Source organism: Cricetulus griseus, chromosome 5 (assembly GCF_003668045.3).
Source record: "Cricetulus griseus strain 17A/GY chromosome 5, alternate assembly CriGri-PICRH-1.0, whole genome shotgun sequence".
Lineage (NCBI taxonomy): Eukaryota > Metazoa > Chordata > Mammalia > Rodentia > Cricetidae > Cricetulus > Cricetulus griseus.
Window position 1 is genome coordinate 150,323,455 of NC_048598.1, and position 21,162 is coordinate 150,344,616.

The window sequence follows — 21,162 nt, forward strand, 5'->3', positions numbered from 1 at the left end:
TAAGTGGGTTATCTCTTGGTTTTAGTGATTTTTATTTTGTTTTTGCCTGTTAACAATCAGCTCTCTTTGGCCTGTCTGTCCTTTTGAAAACAGATACTGAATGAGAAAATGAATTTGGGTCAGCTAACTGGAACTTACTACTGGGACCTTCCTGAGATTCACCCTGTAGCAGTTCTAAAGATATAAAGATATATTTAGCTATGCTTTAACTTCTTGTAGAAATTTCCAGCATTCTGCTTGCCTTCCTTTTACTCACCTTTCAGAGTCTGTTGTTTTTCCATTACAGGTTTTGTTCCTTAGGTATTCTGACTGCATTTATAAATGAGAAGACTTGTGACCAGCTAAGAGAGTTTGCTGCAAGGAATGGAATTAGCTCATAGCCTGCTGCTCAATGAAGAAGCATTCAATCAACTAGGCGAAGTTCAGAAGGCTGAGTTTATTTTTGAGTGGCTGAGACACTTGGAGAAGCTTTTGCTAGCAACCAGCAGGGTGGGTAACATCACAAAGCTAGTTTTGTTCTGTGATGTGCCAGCAATGCTTGCTTCCATTAGTTTGTTTTCTTGCTTTGTCTGTAGTCACCTACTAGTTTGTAAAAGGTACAGTTTCTAAAGACTTAGCAGTGAATTGTGATAGATCCCTTGCCCCTTCTGAAATGTCACTTTTAACTTTACAAGTTTAAATCAGCAGAAATAAATTAAGCAATATTTGTTGCATTACTTTAAAAATACATGTAACACTTGGGCTGGGAATGTAGCTCAGTAGTAGTGTGCTGACCTAGAATTCTTGAAACCTTGAGTTCAGCCTCCAGTACTACAGAGCGTGTGCACGCAGGCGCACACACACACACACACACACACACACACACACACACAGATACATGTAGGATTTAACAAAAGATGCATGTTTGTTAATTTAAAAGTGATTTAAATCATTTAAAAACCCTCTAGTTCTGAAAAAAAATTATTTTTATCAGGCTCTATAACAAAATATTTGATAAATTTGCATATCTTGAAGAAGAAATTTCTAGGTTTTGGGAAAATAAGCTTAACAAAAGATACTGAGGCTGGAAAGATGGCTCAGTGGTTAAAAGTACTGGCTGCTCTTCCAGAGGACCGAAGTTTGATTCCCAGCACTCATAAGGCAACTGTCTATAACTCCAGTCCTAGGGAATTCAGTGTCCTCTTCTGGCTTCCAAGGGCTCTGGGTATCTTGTGGTGCACTGGTGTGCATGTGTGACTACTTGCAAAACACCAATATACTGAAGTTTTTTTTTAAAGGCATCTTTTTTTATTTTTTCTTTAGGCAGCATTTCTCTACCACAGCATTAGCTATCCTGAAACTCACTCTGTAAACCAGGCTGACCTTGAACCCAGAGATCCACCTGCCTCTGCCTCCTGAGTACTGTGATTAAAAGCATGTGCCAGTGTACCTGGCTGAAAAAAGTTTTTTTTTTTTTGGGGCGGGGGAGATAAAATTCTATCTGTTAATTGAACAAATACTAACTTGTGGAATTGAGGCCTGAGATTAGCATGGCAGTGGCTTTTTCAGAGAGGTCACAGGTAAAATAGAGAAACATTGTTAGTGTTTATATCCATTCCCTTGAAAAAAGGAAATTGTGCTGGCCTTAGGAAGACTTAATACTTCAGGAAGATACTACAGGGTTAGCTCTTACTTGGGCTTGTAGGCCACTGCCTTACATTGTTCACATAAATGAATGGGATGAGTTGGCTCAGTAAGAGGCTATAAAATCACAGATTGTGTGTCTTCCAAGTAGACTTAGAAGAAATAGAGCCCTGGTCTTTGTTTGTAGTGTGTTTCAGAATTCCTTCTTGGTAGCAGCAAAGCGAAGAACCACTTGTTAGTATAGCACAGTGCCTGACTCTCCAACATACTTGTGACCCAAATTCAGAATAATCTAGAGTTTTCCTAGGGAAGACTTGTACTGTGTAGTCACGGGTAGTTATGTTAACTTTCTGTTGTCTTTTGTTACTTTCTTTGTAGAACGATGTAAGGGAGAAGCAGAAGACTCTTGTTGAACAGCTCTTATCATTACTGAACAGCTCCCCGGGGCCTCCCACTCGAAAACTCCTTGCTCAGAATCTAGCCATACTTTATAGTATTGGAGACACATTTTCTGTTTATGAGACAATCGATAAATGTAATGATCTTATTCGTAGCAAAGATGACTCTCCAAGTTACCTTCCCACCAAACTGTAAGTTAAACAATATAACCTATCTGACACTTGTTTTGAAATTGAACATAAGTTCATTTTTATTTTTCTTTTCTTTTTTAATTTTTGTTTTAATTTCTTTTATGAGACAGGGTCTGTATGTAGTCCTGGCTATCCTGGAGCTGGCCTTGTACTCAAAGAGATCTGCTCGTGTCTCTCTCCTGAGTTCTGGAATTAAAGGCATTTGCCCCCTTACCCAGCTTGATTTCTAATCTATAAGAATAACAACATTTATCTGGGCAGTGGTGGCGCACACCTTTAATCACAGCACTTGGAAGGCAGAGGCAGGCGACTCTATGTGAGTTTGAGGTCAGTCTAGTCTACAGTGCGAGTTCCAAGATAGCCAGGGCTACACAGAGAAACCCTGTCTTGATAAACCAAAACAAACAAAAAAACCACAATATTTTCCTGTCAAGTAAGTCCTTTTAAACATCTTTTAGGGGAGCTGGAGCGATGGCTCAGTAGTTAAAGTCCTTGTTGCTCTTGCAGAAGACCTGGCTTCATTCTCAGCATCCATCTCCTGTAACTCCAGTTCCAGGGGACTCGGTGCCCTCTTTTGATGCACGTGGTGCACATACACACATGCAGGCAAAACACCCATACACATAAAATAGTTCTTTAAAAAAAGGAGCTAAGGATACATAACACATGCCTAGCATTCAGAAGGCCCTGGATTAAGTAACAAGAATAAGATGAAATGTCACTCATGGCGCATACACAGAGGGCATGGCTTCAATCATTGATGCTGTAATTAATAATAATAACAACAAAAAAGACTAATTAAGACATGGCAAGTCTAGCTTTGAGATTGAAAACATCTTCCTAAATTTTTGGCTGATGAGTGTTAAGAATGAATTTTCAGTTCTTCAGATTTTGTTTATTCTTTTATTAAGTTTTTAGTAGTAAACTAAAGACAAAAGAAAATATAAGTGAGTGATACTTCATCACAGTTAAAAAGCATTTTAAGGAGATGGAGAAATGGTCCAGGGGTTGAGAGTGTGAGCTACTCTCCGGAAGACCTCAGTTGGATTCCTAGCTCCCATAGTCAAGCAGCTCACAGGTGCCTGTAACTCCAGTTCTAGGGCAAATCTGATGTCCCCTCCTGGCTTTTGTGGTCACTGCACTCACATGCACAAAGCCAGACAGAGGTGTACACATACCTACCTAATTCTAGAAATTTTAATATCTGAGGATACTCTCCCAAAACTAAGAGTAGAGCCACCAGAATGGTAGAAGTTTTTAATAGCCACGTTTACATATATTAAGATGTTTATGCCACCACCTCCCCTTCTTGGTCGTGACTTTGTTTCTGATTTAAATGTTGTTTCAGTGCTGCTGTGGTGTGTTTGGGTTCCTTGTACAAGAAGTTGGGTAGAATACTGGCTAATGCCTTTACTGATACAGTGGGCAATATTCTTAAAGCTATGAAGAGTGCAGAGGTAAGTGCAACTGAAGAATACCATGAGAACATCCTGTGTGATTGTGCTTTCTGGAGTTAGTAAAAGGTTGACATTTTTAAGCATGCAAAGATATCTGTGTAACTTAATCTGTAAATTAAATATATCTAGAATATGTATGACACCGGGAAAATAGGCTAGTTATTATACTGGCATTGGGAAGGAATAAGCAGTGTGTAGTTAAAGGGAAAGAGCATGGGGTGGGGGACTGGGACCTAGAGGTCCTTTTAATGCCAGGCTGACAGAATATAGTCACAGCTTCTTCCTCCTGATACTACAGCATTACTCCCTAGAGCACCTTTGGTTTTTAAGGCCAACTAAATTTAACTTCCAAGATCCTATAATCTCTCAACAACTATACTTTTATCAGTTTTTAAATTAAACTCATATGTTAATAAAAAATTTAAGTCCTAATATTTAGGACTAAATATTAAATTCCTAATATTTAGGAATAATGATAAAAGATCACAACAGTTCTTTCTCTCTCTCTCTCTCTCTCTCTCTCTCTCTTTCTTTCTTTCTTTCTTTCTTTCTTTCTTTCGAGAAGCTATCTAGAAAATAGCTCTGAAGTCATTTATAAAAAAATAGGTCTTGTCGGGCACTGGTGGTGCATGCCTGTAATCCCAGCACTCAGGAGGCAGAGGCAGGTGGATCTCTGTGAGTTCAAGGCCAGTTTTGTCTACAAAGCAAGTTCCAGACGCCTAGGGTCATTACACAGAGAAACCCTGTTTGGAAAAACCAAAAAAAAAAAAAAAAAAAAAGGAAAGAAAGATAAGCCAACTTCACATTTCTGAATAGAACAAGACAAAACATAAGGACATGAAAAACCATTAAATTTAAGATTTGTACTCAAGTCAAAACCTTAAGGTCTGAAGTCTGCATTACCATTATTTGGTGAGGGACCTGCCAAGCAGATTACTTCTCATCAGTGTTTTCCAAAAGATTGATGATGTTTGGGAAGGTTTTCTGCATGGATAAATTTGGTTTTATTCATGGAAGGGAAAATGCTCAACATACCCCACCTCTAGACAAAGAATTATATACAACAGGTGTCTTCTGAGAGAAGAATTCATATTCACCAGTGTTGAACCCCTATTTGTTATCCAGTACTAAGTGGTCAGCCCTGACATCATACATATGAGCAGGCTCTAAAAGGATTCAGCAGGGTGCGTGTGTGCATGCACACATGTGTTTAAGAGTTGTTTATTTTTATTTTATGTGAGTGAGTGTTTTACCTACATATATGTATGTGTACCGCATGCATACCTGGTGCTCCTTGGAGGGATTGGATCCCATGGAATTGGAGTTATCGATGATTGTGAATGGGTACTGGGAACTGAACCTGGGTTCTCTGGTAGAGCAGTCAGTGCTCTTAACCAATGAGCCATCTCTCCACCACCACCATCACCACCAGCACCCTTTTTGTGGTGAGATTGGATGCAGATCATGGGGAACGCTAGACAAGAGCTCTCACTAATGTACAGCTGTCACCCAGATTTGAGCCTCATAGAGTGCTGGGATATTATTGTATTGAGATTTAATATGTACAGGTAGTACTTTTTAAATAGAAAATTAAATGGTTAGTGTTTGGTTTGGTTTGGGGGGTTTGTTTTTTGAGACAAGTTTTCTCTGTGTAACTCTGGCTGTCCTGGAACTCGCTGGAGACCAGGCTGTAGACCAGGCTGGCCTTGAACTCCCAGAGGTATACCTGCCTCTGCCTCCTGAGTGCTGGGACTAAAGGTGTACACCACCACAGCCGGTTAGTGTTTCTTAATGTTAGAATAACTTAGTCAGTTCATAAAGAAGTGTGAATTTTCTTAAATCTGAAATGAACACAGTGTTTCATGCTGCCCTCTGTGCGGACTTTCCCCGTTATTCCTTACATTGCTCTTTTCTCTTTGGCAGTCTCAAGGCCGATATGAGATCATGCTGAGTCTGCAGAGTATACTGACTGGACTGGGTGCTGCTGCTGCACCTTGCCACAGGGATATTTATAAAGCTGCACGGTCCTGTCTAACGGACAGATCCATGGCTGTCCGTTGTGCTGCTGCCAAGGTAAAACCATATAACTGCCACTTGCCTAAACCATGTAAAAAGAGAGTTGAAGTCCTCTCTGAAAGCATTAGGCTCAGCCACATGGTGTTAGAGCTCAAGTTCATGGGATCTGGTGCTGACACATGAGAAACCACGGGTCAGAGGAATGGATAGACTTCCCGAGGTTCACAGCTCTCTACTGTATGCTTTCCACATCAAGCTTCCACACCCACGGACACATTCTGATTGCATGTGTTCCCTCTCTACATGTGTGAACTAAATGTGTATGTTAGAGTTGCTATTGTTCCAGACATTTTCATTTTTAACAAGTTATCCTTGACATAGTTGAGTGGGCAGTACAGTGAAGTCACTTATTGCTTGAATTATTACCACAGTTGTCATATTTAGTTGACTCTAAAGGTTTTTTTGTTTGTTTGTTTGTTTTAATGTGCTCTGGAAATTAGAAGGGGGTTGTCCTCTTCTCACCTTTTTTTAATACTAGCATGTATAAGTTTTAATAGTTCTTGGTTGTTCCTGTAAACATATAAAATACTGTGAAATTGTGTTCTTGTTAGACCATTGTATTTCTACAACTTACACAGATCTGAACCTGTCATTTATATTTTGTTTTTTCGTTAATTTGTATGAACATTTGCACAGTGTCTTCTTGAGCTCCAGAATGAGGCCGTCTTCATGTGGAGCACAGACCTGGACAGTATGGCCACACTATGTTTTAAGTCCTTTGAAGGTTCCAATTATGATGTGAGGATTTCAGTTTCCAAGCTACTGGGCACAGTGTTGGCTAAAGCTGTACTTGCTAAGCATCCAGGAGCAGGTAAGGTTATTTAGTTATTTTCAGAGTGTCGTCTTTAACTCTCCTCTGTTGATAAATACATGCAGCATTACAGCTACCCATTCTTAATATTTGAAAAACAGAATGTGAATCACTGCAGTTTGTGAACATTGCTATAGGTCTGTCGGTCTCAAATAGTTCAGTAAGAAATTAGAGGAAGAAATCCAAACAATTCTTAAAATAGTATGCTTTACTCTGTTACTGTCTTTTTTTTAAAAAAATGAATTTTGGCTGGGTGTGGTGGTGCATGCCTTTAACCCCAGCAATCAGGAGGTAGAGGCAGGCAGATCACTGAGTTCAAGGCCAGTCTGGTCTACAAATCAAGTTCCAGGACAGTCAGTACTACATAGAGAAACCGTGTCTCACAAGAAACAAAACAAACAAGAATTTTGAAGTAATTGTGTTACTCAATAAGACATAAGGCCTAAATTTTAAAAATTATATTAAGGCTATATTTTATATATTTGGCTTATTATTTTCTGTATAGGGCATAGATGATGTGGATAATTTCAAACAATATATGGGATTTATTCCTTTTGGACAGTTTTGTTTTATTAGTTGTATTCCCTCTTTATATTCTCTAAGCAGTAAGCAAGGAGGGGATAATTTTGAAAACAAAGATTCCATATTCAGTATTTGCAAAGCACTGATGAATAATGGAAAACTTTATCTTTCTAGCTTCAAAGATAAAAAAGCTCACACAAATGAAAATGTAACTTCTCTAGCCTTTGACTCAGATACCCTCAGACAAGAAGGCATAGCCTGGGTGGTTTTAAGATATACAGAATCCTAAGGCCCACCTAATTTAATCTAAATTCTTACTTTATCAGGCACTCAATATAATTTGTGTGTACATTATTTGAAAAACACTATTATAGAAGTAATTCATTGTTATCTAGAGGAAGAGCCTACTGTTTCTCTAAATCATTGCTCCCTTAGCTAGGGATGATGAGAGAGGACGGAAGTGACACCATGTTAGAATGGGGGGGGGGAACAGTAGCAAACCTTTAGACACAACCCTCTCATTCTCCAAGTGAGACCCACAACCCTAAAAGTCATAACAGGAAACTTTTCTTTTTACCATGGCTTTTATACTCTTGTGATTCACTCAGACATTCTTATTTGGAGGGGATCAAGCTGGCTATGCAGGAAAACAACAGACACATACACCCATGCACACACACACCCCAAACCAAGGAAAAAAGAATTGCATTTAAGAGGTAAAAAGCTAAGAAATTGAGATTAGAACTCTCTTACAAATGTGAATTACACACCTCCATAGCTTGTCCTTAGCAGTGTACACAGAATGAAACACACAGTATAGAATTGTGTAATAAAAGTGCATAGAACTTGACCTGTGCCCTTCTATGGAAGCAATGAAACAAGACTAAGCAGAGAAAGAATCATTTATACCCACAGTGAAACTTTGGCCTACTCTCTTTTGTTAGAGATTCATTTTTCATCTTTAAGTTCTGCCTTGTTGTGTAGCTAAAAGGTGATCTACAAGTCATAGTTGTGTTGTGGTTTTTATTTCGTTTCATTTAGAGTATCCCAGGCTGGCCTTGAACTTGTTATATAGTTGAGGATCATCTTAAACATCTGATTCTCCTGCATCACCTCCGAGTGTTGGGAGCACAGGCATGTGCCACCATGCCAGTTTTATGCAGTGCTGGGGATCAGAGCCAGGGCTGTGTGCTCTGGAGCACTGTACCAACTGAGTATCTTCCACAGCCTGACTCACTTTTCATATGATAGTCTTAAAATCTATCCATGTTTTGTCATGCATTCAATAATTCCTTTTTTTTAAGACTCATTATTATTCTGTTGTGTGTTTCTGTTGACGTCATTTAGATTGTTCCCACATGTATCTTAGCTATTGAGAATAGTATTGCAGTATATATGAGAGTACTACTCTCTTTGTATATTAGTCGTGAATTTCTAAAGAAATAGATGTGATAGAATAAACATATATATTAAAAAGGGATTTATTAGAGTGACTTACAGGCTATGTAAGCCTGTGTCCAAGTCGTTCAACAATGACTGTCTTCTGGCAGAAAGGCCAAGGATCTGGTATGTGTTCAGTTCACAAGACTGAATGTCTCAGCAGTCTTAATCTGGTTCTGGAGTCCCAGGGAGGCCCTAGGGAACTGCCAGTTTTCAGTCCACACTGGAGTCCTGAAGGTTCTGACACCAGTGAAGGAAATGGCTCAGCAACAGGGTAGATGAGCTTGCTAACAAGAATGAGGACAAACAGACGGAAAGCAAAAACTTCCTCCTTCAGTGTCTTTTTATGTGGCCTTCCACCTCAAATAATCCAAAGGAGAAAAATCCTCACAATGAAGGCAGAGTTTTTTTGTCCCACCAGCTGCTCCCTTATATTATATTATATTATATTAATGCTTATATTAATTACAGATGCTTTGTCAACAGCTCAGGCATGTTACTAGCTAACTCTTACATTTAAATTAACCCATATTTCTTACCTACACCCTGCCGCGTGGCTTGGTACCTTTTCTCAGCATGGCTTGCCCTTCTTGCTTCTCTCTGCATCTGCTGGTAATTCCAGACTCCCTCCCTTTCCCCCCCACCATTCTCAGTTTAGCTCTCCCGCCTAACTGTACCCTGTTCAGCTTCATCACTAAACCAATCACAGAAACATATATTCTCACAGTAGAAAGGAATATTCCCCATCACAAGTGTGACCAGCTGCTTGGGTTTTAGTTCATTCTAGTTGTAGGCAAGTTGACAACCAAGATTAGACATCATACTTTGGAATCCCAGTTGACTTCCATTCTTTTAAATAAATATTCACAAATGGGATGGCTGTATTGTACAGTGCTTCTAGTTTTAATTTTTTTATTTGGGATTTGTGGGTTTGCCCCACCGTGTCCAGTTTATCCATCACTGGGCATAAAACCCAGGGCTTTGTCTATGCTAAGCAAGCACTGCATCCCCCAAGCCCTCCTTCTAGGTACTTAGTCCAAAATTCGTGGGCTACCTTTGACTCTTCTGGCACTCAATTCTGTTGAGCTGAGCTATAAGTGCATCCAGACTTGAGACTTTGGAGCACGCTTAGTTCTGGGTAGAGCACAGAAAGTTCAGGGTGAGCCTTGAGCATCTTGGGCCGAAACCAGGAAGGTTCTGTGTTGTAGAGAGATGTCTCCTGGTCAGACCCAGGGCAGGGTTAGTGTCAAAATGGATAGTGACAGAAACCTTTATAACCTGTTATAAAGGGATCTATGAGTCCATGCTGGATGTAGGGCAGTCGGGGAAAGGGAAGAGCTGCTTTCGCATATGGCATGGTAGCTGCCCACTGCAGGAGGAGGAGGACAGAAAGGACTCTCTGCAGTTGCAGTAACAGTCTACACACGAGTTCCCAGTGGATCTTGGATGGAAGTTGTATAGTACTTTCAGACACTGTCATGGCAGATACATCTAGAAGGCTAACTTACTCAGATGTTCAAAGCTAATGTTCTCTGCCAGAACTCTGAGGAAATGTCAGACTCACTGAAATCAGAGCCATTCTATGAAACAATTGGCCAGAAATCTATTCTTCAAAGTGAGAAAAGAGTGAACTCTGAGATGCCTGGATACAAGGTGTTTGAAAGTTGACTGTACCCTTCTTGCAGCTTTCTTTTCTTTCTTTTTTTATTTTTGTAATTGGAGAGACTTTTAAAAATCAGAACATCACAGATGTAACCCTCTGAGACCCACACTCCCCTTCCCTGATTCACCTTGGTCCCTTAGCTTGAATTTACAAGTCACTTCTAGTGGCTCCATCTCCTGGCTGTGCCCTCTCTGTAGCCTGGTGTCACCAGAGTAGCAAAAGAACAGATTTTATCCCTCTTCTGGCAGTGTGTTTGTCTCTCATCTTTACTGTAATGATCTATAAAGTCGATGTGTTCTCTCTCTGTGCTGTGCTCTCTTCCTGCCTTCTACTCTGACCTGTCTATTAGCTAACCTTCATGGCTCCATCCACACTGCTCTGCTCGAACTCAGTGCCTAAAAGAAAGAGCCTCAAGACTGTTTTCCAGATGTACACATGCCTGATTGCCCTGCCTTTGCACTTTGTTCTCATTGCCCTTTCAGTGAGTCTATCAAAAGTCACACTTACCATCACCTTCTCTGCTCTGTGGCAAGTCACTATTTAATGGATGGTAGATTGTGTCATATTTGGACACACAGAGAAGAGGGTTTGTATTACTTACTAGTGTTTCTCCAGATTCCAACATAGATTCTCATTTGCCTCACGTAGTTTTCTCTTCTTTAGACTCTAGAGTAGATTTTAATGAGAGTTAATTTCTCAACTACTGTATAGTTTGAGTTTATTGGATCTGAGCCTTTTTACCACTAGTCCAGATGGCAAGAGAAAAAATGAGGGTTTTTTTTTTTGTTTTTTTTTGTTTGTTTTTTTTTTTAGTTTTATTTTCAGGATGTTCATAATGAGAAATTCAGAAATATCAGACAAAACAGTCTTGAATTCCTGCCCTAACTGGTTTTTTAATTAATTGTTAAAGTCTAATAGCTAATTGAGTAGTTGTAATGATACTAAGATTTTGCTTAAGAGACTGGTGAAATAATAAAAGTTATATTTGCCAGTTGAAAAATTTAAAAACAAAAAAACAAAACATGGGAGTTACTTTATGTGAATTTCATTAAAAGTTATAGAACAGTTGAAAAATTCATGTTTTGATTTCTTTAGTATTTCTGTTTTTTAAAGATTTTTTTTTAATTTATAGTTTTAATTGTATGTTGTATATGTATGGGAGTTTGTGTGTATAAGTGCAGTTCCTGCAGAAACCAGCAAAGGGCTTTGGATCTCTTACAGCCACCGGAAATAGATGCTGGGGACCAGTCTTGGGTTCTCTTCTGGAGCAGTATGTGCCATCTCTCCAGTCCCTTCTTCATATTTCAAAGCATTATTGCATTTTCGTTTGTGATGAGGCATGTTTATTCTGTTTATATTTTCTCTGGTTTTGAGAGATTCTTTGCCTTTTTATTTCTTTGAGGCGAGAAAGCAGTGGAGCAGTAGTATAAAGAGGCATAGACAGAAGATGTCGGTGAAAGGGGACTTCAGACTTTTTCCTCAGGGCTAAGGATTGGACCTACAGCTCTGTATGTTCTCGGCAAGCATTGTACCCCACAGTACATCCCCAGCCCTCCCAGGGCTCATTCTGATGGACCATTAAACCATCATGTGACTTCTTTTGTTCATTAATGTATAGAATCTGCTGTGGATTTTGCATTATGTTTGGATTTTTACTTTTCTGTCAGTATGCTTGCTTTTGTCTTATAGAGGCCATGTATAAATGTGACTGGAGATGTAGCTCAGCAGCAGAGCATGTGCTGAGCTTGCACAAGTCCCTGGATGGATCTCCAGCCCCAAAAATAAAGATTGCGCATTAAAATTTAGTCTTTAGACTATGAATTGCTGTTTTGTTCTTTGTCGTAGCAGCCCCTAAGCAAAGTGCTCGCAGAACCTCTCTGGAGGAAGTTCTGGAATTGCTGGGGACAGGGTTTCTGCGTGGGAGTTCAGGGTTCCTTCGAGCCAGTGGAGATGTGCTGAAAGGAAGCAGCTCAGTCAGCAAGGACGTTCGAGTTGGAGTTACTCAGGTCAGAATCACAAATCGGTTACCCATGTGTAATTCCCACTGGCCTGTGGTGACAAGTTTAGTGTCTGACTCCACGGTGCAAGGTTGCTAGTTACGCTCATGTTTACAGGTAGATGTGGTGAAGCTAAAACATTTTTGAAAACGAGGTTACAAGTTAAGAGAGTCTTGTAACACAAATACGATTTTAATTTTTAGTAAGGGACTTATTTCCTTTAAATCATAATCATATTTTTCTCTCCTGGTGCTGTCATATGTCTTGTGGCTTAACATCTCTTCCACTCTATTTATGTACACTCACACAGTATAGATTGATATTAGTACTTATTATTTAATGTGTCAAGATAACATCTTATATGATTTTAACTCCAAAAAAAGATTATGGCATACAGTCCATATATTTACTGTAATTTTCCATCCTAAATCCAAATTTTAAATTAAAGTCTTAGAAAGGTTTCTTGGGAAAAAAAACTAACAAAACAAAACAGTCCAAAGGCCACTGAATCCTCCTCCCATGCCGTCTTTTCCCAAAGTGTTATGAGTTGGGAAGTTTGTGCTGGAGTGGAGGTGAAGCTCAGCCAGCAGGTACACTTGCCTGCTACATTCAAGATTCTTGCTAGATCCCTAATATTTACTGAGTCCAACCAAAATGAAGTCAGTGCCTGCTGAAGATTTTAAATGAACAATTTAGTCTCTTTTTTTGTTTGTTTGTTTTTGTTTTTGTTTTTTCTAGACAGGGTTTCTCTCTGGAGCCTATCCTGGCACTCTCTCTGGAGACCAGGCTGGCCTCGAAGTCACAGAGATCCACCTGCCTCTGCCTACCGAGTGCTGGGATTAAAGGCCTGCACCACCAACGCCCAGCTAGGTGAACAATTTAAAATAAAATAAAAGTCCATGTGCTTCCTGATGGATTGTATGCTGTATGCCTAGTTCCCCAGCGTGACTGTAAACTGTTTCCTTGTCACGTATTCTTGAGAAGACTGCTATCTTTGCATCTGGACTACGAAGCCATTAGCACTCATGGAGATAAAGAGCAGCAAGATCATCACTGCAAACTCTTCTAGGGAGTCTAGAACAATCCTTTGGAGTATGGCATTTGAGTGTAGCTAATAGAATTCAGCCTGCTTGCTCCAAAGGTTAAATAGTTTCAAGCCTTTGTTCCCAGAAGCCAGGGACACATTTTACAAAATATCTGGCAATATCTCTCTGTTTATCTGGTTAGACAGAGCCTGACCAAAGTAGAATAGAGGTGCAACATAGGTAGAGTCTACTTGAAAGACTGTAGCTTAGGTGGAGTCTGCATTGAAGAAAGACTGTAGCTTAGGTGGAGTCTGCATTGAAGAAAGACTGTAGCTTAGGTGGAGTCTGCATTGAAGAAAGACTGTAGCTTAGGTGGAGTCTGCATTGAAGAAAGACTGTAGCTTCAGTCTTGCCACAAACAAACAAAAACTAATGCTGCACTAGCATGTATCAAGTAACTAAGTCAGAAAGGAATACAATGTATATTTTTGTGAACAAAAAAAATGTTGATTTGTAACTGAAATGATTGAATTTTGAAGATGAAATTGCTTTCTTTTTAGGCTTACGTGGTATTTGTTTCAACATTAGGAGGAGCTTGGCTAGAGAAGAATTTTGCTATCTTTCTTTCTCATATCCTAAGCCTTGTGTCACAGTTGAATTCTAAAGCCACCCAAACTCAGATTGATGCTGTCTGCTGTCGCCGTTGTGTTTCATTTATCCTTCGAGCAACTATAGGAGGCCTTCTTGGAGAAAAGGCTCAAATTGCTGCTGCAAAGGATATCTGCCAGGCCATCTGGAAGCTAAAGAAAGTTGTAGGTATGGATCAACTAAAAGTCTGGCTTACCAGTGATAGAGGAACCACCCCTTTGAAAAAGCAATGCTTTTGTATTACTGTATCAACAAAAATATTTTTAAAAGAGTTTATTATTTATTCATGTGTATGTATGCCCATGTTCATGTGTGCCATGTGCACGCTTGCATGTGGAGTACCCAAGGAGGCCAGAAGACGGCATCAGATCCCCCGAAGCTTGAGTGGTTGTGAGCCACCCAGTGAGTGCTGGGAACCAAGTCCCCTGAGTGAGCAGCAAATGCTTTTAACCACTGAACCAACCACCTCTCCAGTCCCGAAACAAAAGTCTTATAGGCTGCTCATGACAGTTCCTCAGAACTCACGTTGTGATTCATATAAAAGCTAAGGTTGCTGTTTTTAAACAGACTATTTCAGGTTATATATTGTCCACTGTGATCACCCTGAATTTTCCTATACTTGATCTTAGCTAAAAAGTGGAGAAGTGTTAATCCTGAGTTTTCTTTTTCATTGCAAAGCTGACAGAATAACAAGGGATCTGGTCATGTTGCTTGAATCAAATCTTAGTTCAGGGGCTAAAGAGTTGGTTCAGTGGCTAAGAGTACTTGTTGTTCTTACTAAGGACCTGGGTTCAATTCCCAGCACCCATGTGGTGACTCAGAACTGTCTGTAACTCCAGTCCCAAGGGATCTGACACCTTCATCTGACCTCAGGCGCCAAGCATATGTATGTTTCACATACATGCATGCAGGCAAAATGCTCAGATACATAAGAAAATAAAATCAATGGTCTAAAAAAAAGGATGTCTGACTTTTTCAAGATATATTTCAAGATATATCTTAGTTCAAGGTCAGTTCATTCTCTGTGTGATTTCCAATTTAAACATCCACTTATCACCCCAAGGTTTTCCCGATGATTAAGCAGATATACTGTATATTCACTTTGGCCCTTACGCTTTGCTGCTCCTAACACTGACTTCCTATGATCTATGTTTATAAAAGTGATACATAAGTAATTCCTGTGTTTCTGTCAGATGCTGTATTGAGTGATGGTAATTTGGAAACCCGGCTCAGTTCCACGGATGTAGCAGCCACCCAACATACACTGGTTTGTGCATTACAAGAACTTGGAAATCTGATACACAGTCTCGGCACTACAGCCGCACCTCTGCTACAGGATTCCAGTACAGGTAGATCTGTTGTTTGTGACCATCTCAAAACTGTTTCACTTGTACTTGAGGAGGAACTCTCCTTCGTAAAAGTAAGCTAGAGCAAACATACAAACAACCATAGCTGGTGGCTTACAACCGTCTGTTAACTCTAGCTCTGAGGGATCCAATCCCTCTTTTGGCCTCTGAGGGCACCTGCATATACACTTACACATAACACACACACAAATAAAATAAATCTTGGATGGATGTTTGAGGGGCTTTCTGGATTTTTGGATTCGGTGGTTTGTTTGCCTTTTTTCCCTTTAGTAATTAAAGGTTGTTCTCTGGCAAGGTGTGGTGAGGTACACACCTTTAATCCCAGCACTAAGAAAGCAAAGTCTACAGAAAGATAAAAAGGTTGTTTTCTAACTCTCCTCATTCCTCTTTCTGAAGATGTTTACTGTAATGGAAAAACTTAGAGAGAAGAAACCCTAGACCTCTCTCCCCTGCAGTGGAAACCTCACTGTCTGTAGGGTACCTCAGAGATCTTTTATTTAACAAGTAGTCTTTATTTCTTTCTGAAAATAATTTTCTGCCTTTTAGAATAATTTGTCAATATTGTGATATCTTCAGATAGCAGGAAGTTCACTTCTTTATGCAACCCAGTGGTTTTGTGAGTTCCCAGTTGTATGACCACCACCCCTCCTTAACTGCAGGATGTTTTTATCACTCCAAAAAAGTATCTGTCAGAGACCATGCCCACCAGTCCTTCCCTGCCCCTGATGACTACTCATCTACTCCAGTTCTGTCAGTTTTCCTACTTAGGACGTTTTGTGAAATCCTGTAAGATGTGGTCTTTAGTGGCTGGTGTCTTTTTTTTTTTTTTGTAATCCTTTTTGTGGCTTTGTTTTTTGTCAGTATTCCTGCTGAGTACCTGTGTGGTTATATCATATTTGTGTTTGTAAGCTCTTTAAATTTTTATAGCAGTTGGTAGAAACTTCCATGTTTCAAAGAAGGTCTGTCTTGGATTGTAATAAATAGAAACTTTTTTGCTGTTCATTGCACTCTATTGTATTAGTGAGTTAGTGGGTTAGACCACTGAGGTCCTGCTGAAACCTTAATTTTAGAATTTGCTCTCAGATAAAAGCCATGCAGTAGATGGGACCTATTTTACCATATCTGTGCTAGAGAGATTTTTATTTTTTTAGAGACACAATTAAGTTGGATAATGGCATAGAGGTTAAGAGCATAACTTGAGTTCCATCCCAGCTCCCATGTCAGGCTGCTCACAACTGCCTGTCACTCCAGCTCCAGGGGATCCGGAGCCTCTGTCCTCTGCAGGCACTACCCTCACATGAGTGCACATATAACTAAAAATAAATAACCTTTTTTTAAGGGAGTAGGGCAATCTGTAACTTTTTAAAGGTAGTTTTGTCATACTGAATTACAAATGATCTCAAGATAAAATAGGAAAAATATCAAGAAATAAAAGTTTTCTTTTGGGCAGGCGGTGGTGGCACCCACCTTTAATCCCAACACTTGGAAGGCAGAGGCAGATGGATCTATGTGAGTTCGAGACTAGCCTGGTCTACAGAGCTAGTTCCAGGACAGCCAGGTCTGTTACACAGAGAAGCCCTGTCATAAAACCGTTTTTCATTGTAATTTGGCTTATCATAGAAGTAGTATATTCTGTATTCAAGTGGCTGTCCATTTTTTTTTTTACTGTCTTGTGGCTTAAATGGGTTCTGTCTGTGTACATAAGGCGTTTGTTTTGCTCTGTACTTGCAGGCCTTCTGGACAGTGTCATCTCGGTGGTTCTGCACCCTAGCATTTCTGTTCGGCTGGCAGCAGCCTGGTGCTTGCACTGCATTGCTGTGGCATTGCCTTCCCAATTGACGCCTCTCTTAGACCGATGCCTAGAACGGATCACCACACTAAAGTCTTCGCCGGAAGCAGTGACTGGCTTTAGTTTTGCTGTGGCGGCTTTGCTAGGTGCAGTGACACACTGTCCTTTAGGAATTCCTCATGGAAAGGGCAAGGTAATGATTTCACTCTCCATGTTCACATTTTCCTGAAAATGGGCTGCTGTCCCCAGTTAAAATCATGTGGGGCAGGTGTCTTAAGCAGTTGCCTGATTATTCCTCATGTTAAACACATGTATAACAGGGAATGTCGTAGTGATGAAACTGAGATGTTAAATACTTTTTCACCCCCTCCAAAAGGAGTCAGGGTTCTAAGGAGTTAGATACATAACTTATTTCTGCTTTTTATAATATATCCTCTACAACAACTTCAAAAATTTCAAATGTCAGGGGCTGGAGAGATGGCTCAGAGGTTAAGAACGCTGACTGCTCTTCCAGAGGTCCTGAGTTCAATTCCCAGCAACCACATGGTGGCTCATAACCATTCATTATGAGATCTGGTGCCCTCTTCTGCTGTGCAGATATACATGGAAGCAGAATGTTGTATACATAATAAATAAATAAAAATTAAAAAAAATTTCAAATGTATATTTAATATTATCAGTGTCATTGTAATAAACTAGCTGACAACTTGGTGAAGTACCCTTTAAAATTTTATTTCATCTTATTTGTATGAGTGCTTTGCCTGTGTGCATGTATGTGCACTTCATTCATGCCTGGTGCCCATGGAGGTCAGAAGAGGGTGTTGGATCCCATGAAGGTGGAGTTATAGATGATTGTAAACCTCCATGTGAGAGCTGGCAGTTGAACATGGGTGCTCTATAAGAGCAATAGGTGCTCTTAGCTGCTAAGCTATCTCTCCAGCCCCTCCTTTTTTAGTTATAATCAGAACTAATCTGTTATCATCATTGTGTATTAATTAGATTCATCCTCAAATCTCATTATTTCCAACTTCATATGTGAAATTTGTCCTGAGAAATTCCTGCTTGTCCTGATTTGACTAAAATGGTCGTTTGGCCTTCATCTGTTAACTGTAGAGGCTGTGCTTTGCCTATAGGAACTATCCTTTAGGAGCTGATATGCAGCTCCCATGCTCACCATCTGTCTAGGGGTGGTTGGTAGCAGATGCTTTCTCAGGCTCAGTACTCTTTAAACATACAGGGTACATGCATATAAATATCTGGTTATTTCTCTATTGTTTACACCATCTATTTTAGAGACTTTTAAAATGTAACATTTTGTGGAATCCTACTCCACTGCTTTTTTTGGGGGGTGGGGGGAGCATTATGAACCTTTAAGGTAACAAGTTTGTATATAGAATTTTATTAAGGGAAACTTATTTAATGAAACTTTTTCTAGTGTTACTGACCAAAGAGGTTAATTGCTTAGGGCAAGTAAATGAGAATTCTAGACAGGTACATTTTGAATAGCCTACAGTGTTGTCACTTGTACTTCACAAAGAGTTGTGCCTATCTGTGTACAGTTTAATCTTTTAGTATTTACTCTTGAAAACTTAATTGTTTATAGTTTCCTGTGTGCTATTGCCCTATCATGTAGCCTGCACAATTGGCCATTGTTATGCTTTATCATGCATAAGAGCCGGTTTTCCAAGAGATTGTAAGTTTCTTTCACTTGTCTGCTGATTTGTAAGCTGACTTTTATTGCTTTATTCTGTGTACAAGCAGATAATCATGGCATTGGCGGAGGATTTGCTGTGTTCTGCTGCTCAAAACAGTCGCCTGTCGCTTCAACGCACGCAAGCAGGATGGCTGTTGATTGCTGCTGTTATGACGTTAGGTAACAGTTCCTTGGAGGCTTTCCATAATAATGAAATGATTTTGTTTTCCGGATCTAGAGACTGCTTTTAGTGTATATCAGAATTTAAATAACCACACAAACATTTATCTTATACTGGTTTTAAAAAGATGCCCCAGCAGGGTGGTGGTGATACACGTCTTTGATCCCAGCACTCAGAGGCAGGCGGATCTCTGTGAGTTCCACAGCAGCCAGGGCTTCATAGTTCAGGCCAGCCAGGATTTCATAGTGAGACCCTGTCTAAAAGAACACCACCTAAAGATACCTGACACAAACCAGTCACTTCAGCCTAGAAGTAGCCTAAAAGTTCAACAACAGCCTGGACAGCATAGGGTGATCTTGTCTCAAACAAACAAGAAATCAGGCAAATGTTACTCCTTTACTCCCTAAAGTATTTGCAATCTGTGAGCTGAATAATGGCAGGAGTGTGTGAAGTGACTCTGGAAGTCCAAGGTTTTTACAGCGACTTGCTCCCTAGAATAGATAACCATTTTGCAATGTTTATTTGGTGTTTGGTATTGTGCTTACCATGTTGATGGTGCTGATAGGTTAAAGGGGAAAGTAAATTTTTGTAAGATTACTGTTTGTTTTTATTTTATGTGTATAGGCATTTTGTGTACAGATATGTCTATGTACCATATGCATGCCTGGTGCCGACAGAGGCCAGAAGAGGGTGTTAAGTCTGCTAGAACTGGAGTTACAGATGGTTGTGAGCTGCTATGTGGGTTCTGGGAATTAAACCTGGGTCCTCTGGAAGAGCAGCCAATTTATTTGACTACTGTGCCATCTCTCCAGCCCACCCTCCAAATAAGTTATTTGCTACTGTATTTTATGTACATGTTTTTTCTTCGTGTATATGGGTGTGTGTGTGTGTACAGTGTGCATGCCTGCTGCCTGTGGAGGCCAAAAGAAGGTGCTACATCACCTGAAACTGTAGTTAGAAAGAGTTGTGAACCACCATACAGGTGCTGGAAATTGAACCTAGATCCTCTGGAAGAGCAGCTAGCACTCTTAACCCCTGAGCCATCTCTCCAGACCAACCCCCTCCAATAAGTTACTTAAAATTGGTGGGTGGGGAGCATGCATATCTATGTATGTGCATGTTCAGATGCAGAGACCTCAAGGAAAGGAACATCAGGTGTTTTCCTCTATTTTTACATGTTTTTCATTTGAAGTAGGGTCTCTTTTTGAACCTGGATCTTGTGTTAGCATATACCTCTAATAGCAGACCTTGGAAGAATGAGGCAAAAGAAGTTATGAGGCTGGAGAGATGGCTCAGCATGTAAAGGCACACAGGGACTGCTCTTGCAGAGGACCTGAGTTTGGTTTCCAGCTTCCACAATCAGGCAGCTCACTACTGCCTGTAACTCAGGGATCCAGCAACCTCTTCTGGCTTCCATGGGCAACTGCACTTATGCAAACCCTAAAACAGACATACATATATGCATATAGTTTAAAAATAAAAGTGTTTCTAAGGATTGTTACAACATTACTTGTTATAGCAATTGTACCTTCCATTTACATAGTACTTCCCAGTTTTTTCAATGCATTCTATCACAGGAAACACAGTAGCTGAAAGTTGACACCCCAGCCCAAGCTTTGCTTTTCTATTCCTTGTTTCTTTTCTGCCCTCCAACACTTCTAATAATGATAAAATCAATAGTAAATTCATTTGGAACCAGAAAACAAAAAGATATAAAACATCACAGTTGTGAATTAAACTGTTCTCCTTTTGCAGGCCCTGCTGTGGTCAGTTGTCATCTCGCTCGAGTTCTGCTGCTATGGAAGTGTGTCTTTCCTGTATCTCCCAAAGATCTAGAAACAGAAAAAAGCCGGGGGGATTCATTTACGTGGCAAGTAACCCTGGAGGGACGAGCTGGTGCTCTTTGTGGTAGGTTGACTTGTCATCTGCCATCTCCTGGCTTTTCTCCTGCTGTTGTCTGTTTGTGTTCTGTGTGTTTCCTGTAGTGTCAGGGGACAGGGATCTGACTGGGGTCTTCATCCCTGAATGTAGTCAGTTAGCTAGTGATGACTGAGGGTGGATGACAATGAACCAAGTTTGAGAGCATGCTTAGACTGATAACTCCATGTTTCATTAGACGCAGTCCAGCCAGAAACTGACAATGTTGCTTGAAGTAGATACTCATTCCTCTTTTCCAAAATGATGCATGATTCCTAGTAAGTATGTATAATCGTGTATAGGTTTGAAAATAACATTAAGTTTCAGCTAAGGGAAGATGGCTTTCCTAGAAAAACTAGGAAG

At 40.1% G+C, this 21,162-nt stretch overlaps 1 protein-coding gene across 7 annotated transcripts in view; it reads left to right on the forward strand.

Moving 5' to 3' along the window:
- The window catches only part of Heatr5a (HEAT repeat containing 5A), a 106,843-nt gene that overhangs the window by 13,179 nt on the left and 72,502 nt on the right, over positions 1 to 21,162 (forward strand). For 5 of the 7 annotated variants that reach the window (XM_027416306.2, XM_027416310.2, XM_027416307.1 and 2 more), the window contains 11 exons: positions 287 to 489; positions 2,002 to 2,213; positions 3,562 to 3,670; positions 5,594 to 5,743; positions 6,383 to 6,557; positions 12,028 to 12,188; positions 13,765 to 14,020; positions 15,046 to 15,201; positions 16,951 to 17,201; positions 18,770 to 18,881; positions 20,638 to 20,790. In XM_027416306.2, the coding sequence (XP_027272107.1) occupies positions 364 to 489; positions 2,002 to 2,213; positions 3,562 to 3,670; positions 5,594 to 5,743; positions 6,383 to 6,557; positions 12,028 to 12,188; positions 13,765 to 14,020; positions 15,046 to 15,201; positions 16,951 to 17,201; positions 18,770 to 18,881; positions 20,638 to 20,790 (1,861 nt within the window). In that variant the 5' untranslated portion in view covers positions 287 to 363. The remainder of the gene's footprint in view (positions 1 to 286; positions 490 to 2,001; positions 2,214 to 3,561; positions 3,671 to 5,593; positions 5,744 to 6,382; positions 6,558 to 12,027; positions 12,189 to 13,764; positions 14,021 to 15,045; positions 15,202 to 16,950; positions 17,202 to 18,769; positions 18,882 to 20,637; positions 20,791 to 21,162) is intronic. The other 2 variants (XM_027416309.2, XM_027416311.2) reach the window with 1 other exon arrangement.